This window comes from Diabrotica virgifera, chromosome 1 (genome assembly GCF_917563875.1).
Source record: "Diabrotica virgifera virgifera chromosome 1, PGI_DIABVI_V3a".
Lineage (NCBI taxonomy): Eukaryota > Metazoa > Arthropoda > Insecta > Coleoptera > Chrysomelidae > Diabrotica > Diabrotica virgifera.
Window position 1 is genome coordinate 42,699,844 of NC_065443.1, and position 3,951 is coordinate 42,703,794.

Sequence of the window (3,951 nt, forward strand, 5' to 3'; positions counted from 1 at the left end):
GGTAAGTATATTGTTTATACAACGTATTCTTTCATGTAGTGATTAGAAGTACTTTGATCATGAATCTCACTGAAAATAACGTAAGCAGGTTATGGGAGTGATTAAGAGTACGGCGTGAAATTACTGGGGGAAACATTGATCAATACAATGGGCAACATTGATCGTGTGATCAATGTTACCCCAGACGATCCGTATAATCGTTTTTTCGAACAGATGAAAATATTAGTCAAATAAATATTATTTAAACGTATTCTTTCTTGCAGGAAAATGCCCCGTAAGCATAAAAGATTACTTGGCAGCAGAAGTTACGCTGATTACCCTCCAGCAAATTTAGAAAGATCCATTGAACGGGTAGTTGAAGGTACACTATCTATTAGAGAAGCATCAAGACAATATAAAATTCCCTTTGGTACACTGTATAACAGATATAAAGGAAAACATATTGGCACCTACGGACGTCCTACTATTTTCACCAAAGGAGAGGAGGTAGCAATTTTAAAAGCAGCCGCTAAATGTGCTGACTGGGGCTTTCCTTTATCTATTCAAGACCTACGAATGATGGCAAAATGGTATTTGGATCAACAAGGAAAAAACGTGGCTATATTTCAAAATAATCTGCCTGGTATTGACTGGGCATACAGCCTACTTAATAGGCATAAGGATTCGTTTGGGCAACGACTAGCAACAAATATTAAACGTGCTAGAGCTGCTGTTTCAAGAGTTACACTAGAAGAGTTTTATAATAACTTGGAGCCAGTAATTAAAGATTTGCCCAGTTTCAACATTTTCAACTATGACGAATCTAATTTGTCAGACGATCCAGGGAAAAAACGTTGCATATACAAAAGAGGCATTAAGTACCCCGAAAAAGTGATGAATCACTCCAAAAGTTGTACCACTATTATGGTATGTGCTGCTGCAGACGGAACTCTTCTCCCTCCCTACGTCATTTATAAAAGCATTCACCTGTATGATACGTGGAAGGAAAATGGACCGTGTGGTTTACCTTGCTGCGATAAACCATGCTGCAACCAAGGGACGAGGTATAATCGTACTCAAAGTGGATGGATAGATGGCGTAACTTTTAGAGACTGGTTCACAACTTGCTTTTTACCCCATGCACGACGTTTAAAAGGAAGAAAAGCTTTGATAGGAGATAATTTGTCGTCACACATGGATGTTGAAGATCTTAAGATGTGTGCTGAACATGAAATTGACTTCATATGCTTAGTTCCAAATTCTACCCATTTGTGCCAACCACTGGACGTGGGCTTTTTCAGGCCAATGAAACAGGCTTGGAGGACGACGTTAACGGATTGGAAATTACAAAATTTGCGACTAAGTACAGTTCCAAAAGATATGTTTTCATGTCTTTTAAGGAAAACATTAAAAACTCTTGACGAAGTCACTCCTCGAGTTTCGAAAGGTGGTCCATCCCAACAAACGGATAAAATTGCGTCAGCAGTAAAGCGAAATTTAATTAGCTCCTTTCGTTCTACTGGTATTTATCCGTTTTGCCCGGGTGAAGTTTATAAAAAATTGCCAACAGATGACGCTCCACAAGATCCCACGGACGCCGTTGAAAATGCATTAACTGCACTTCTAAAGGAGCAAAGATTTGGAGGACCAGAGAGACCAAAAACAAGAAAAAAGAAACTAGATGTAGCTCCCGGAGCTAGTGTGTCAACAGCAATAATTGAGCAGCAATCAGAAGATAGTTCAGATAAAGAAAGCCACATATCACAGTCAGATGAATCCGAGTCCGAAAATGAATCAGACTTGTTAGAAAATGAAGAAAACTACGAGGTGCAGTCTGAAGTAGATAAGGTTCAAGCAGGTAGATATATTTTAGCAAAATTCTTATCTCAGAGAGGAAAAAAAACTTATATCTATGTCTGTAAAATTTTGGAGGTAGAGCCGGAAGTAATAGTCATAGGCTATAAGTCCATAAAACCCAGCAAGACAGAATTCAAGATGATTGCTGCCGACATATCCCAAATTAGTAAGGAGGATATAGTTGAATTTTTACCAAATCCCGCATCTATAGAGTGTTTAGATGGAAGCACCAAATGCATTTTTAAAAAAGACATTAAAGTAGTTGAAGTTTAGTTTAATTTGAAACACGTTAACATACCTTATTTTTCTGTAGAATTCGTAGTTTTTAAGTTGTTGAAGTGCAGTTTCATTTCATTATCATCAAATACATTATTTTCTGTAAGTTTCATAATTTTTTTTACCCTAAAAAGTCATAATAAAATAAGATTTGTCAAAATATGTTTTCAAAGTGAATAACATTGGGGATATTTTCATATTAAACTAAAATTACATGTGTGATCAAAATATCCCCATCTACAGTATATCTTTGATCAGGTCCTTTAAATTTTTTTTCTTGAAAAGTATCAAACATTTAGTGTTAATATTTATTGTGTGTCTTGATGAACGAAACCCGATTATTACTGATTTCTTTAGTCGATTTTAACTCTTAGATAAAAGTTTTGTTTAACATTAAAATTTAAAAATGATCAATGTATCCCCATTCTACGGTATCAGTACTTGTGGTGCAAATATGCGTTTCGCCAAATGCTCGTGATATAGGTACTATGTACCTAATTAATAGCTGTTGTTTCGCCAATTTTATGTTCTTAACTATATTATTAACAAAGCGATGAAGAAGAAGAAAATGAATACTCAAGCTCAGATGAAGAGATTGAAGAAGAAGTACCAAATTCGGACACATAATTAATTTAGTTTATATTTATATATATATATTTATAATAATAAATGTAACTTCTGTATTCATATTTTTAAAATTTGATTATTATAAATTAAATTGAATCGGTCATTTCAGAAACAACATGAGTCAATTTTTACAATCAACATAAGTCACTTTTTTAAAAATCATAATATGACTCAAGAAAAAAAATTCAAAAAAATTCGTGATGCATAATCTACCTACAGGATTGTGAAATATTACTGTAAAAATTATTTTACAGCATTTTTACCTACAGCGCTTTAAAGACAGTGTTTAATTGTGCTCAACTCAAAACTATAATTTCTGACTAATATTGTTTCTGAAATGACCAATTCAAATTAATATGAACAAAAAGATATATGAGAAATCTAAAATATATAATAATTACTCCAACATTTTGAGGCACAACAACTTGGGTATCGTCAGGTCACGTGATTTTTCTCGAGTGAATGTAATCGCCGCCATAGAGGACGCAAAATACACTCATACACCAAAAAAACCTGTCCTTTTGAGAATATTTATTTTTAATATAATTTAAAAAAATACCCTGTCAAAATAGCAATTACATCCCCCTGTCCGTAAAGAAAGTACATAGCTCTAGACGTATTATAGTTGTATTTATACTGGTTAATAGTATATATAGACTCAGATGCAATCCTGTTAAGTTCAGATGCATCCCCCTTAAAATAATCCTGCTGCGCCCATGGAGAGTTAAAATCTCTCGCAAATCGCCTTGCTTGTTTATTTTCTATATGTTTGAACAGTTAAATTTGCTTTAAAGTCACCTCAAAGATATTTTTTGTTATAACAATTTTTACCCTTTTTTAAATTTGGGGGAGATTTTTGGGGAAAATGACCGCTACTCTCCAACCAGGCCAACATTTTTATATTAAGCTATCATGTAAGAGTTACCTGAACAATTTTCAGATTGTCTAAAATACCTACCCAAAAATGTCTAACAGCTCTCGTGCTACATTAGGGGATACCGCTGTGTATTTGTCTGATCTGGGAATTTACTGAAACTGGCTGAATGAAGAAAATGTATGCTACAAAAGAAATCTTTCCAGAGATACAAATTACAAGTTATAATGTAATGTTAAGGATAATATAATATAACGAAGAAACGATTAACAAACAAATAAATCAAATTCAATTATTTTTCAAATATATAAAACATTTTCAACAGACGAAAAATAAAA

General features: G+C 33.7%; 1 protein-coding gene across 1 annotated transcript; it reads left to right on the plus strand.

The window, feature by feature from the left end:
• The first annotated feature begins 267 nt into the window (after positions 1-267).
• Positions 268-2,109, plus strand: LOC126890646 (uncharacterized). The gene has a single exon (XM_050659746.1). It carries the CDS (start codon positions 268-270, stop codon positions 2,107-2,109), a length of 1,842 nt encoding a protein of 613 aa, XP_050515703.1.
• Positions 2,110-3,951: the final 1,842 nt, after the last annotated feature.

What these genes read in the sequence shown, in the direction of transcription:
- LOC126890646 (XM_050659746.1), top strand. Translation starts at nt 268, where the DNA reads ATGCCCCGTAAGCATAAAAGATTACTTGGCAGCAGAAGTTACGCTGAT.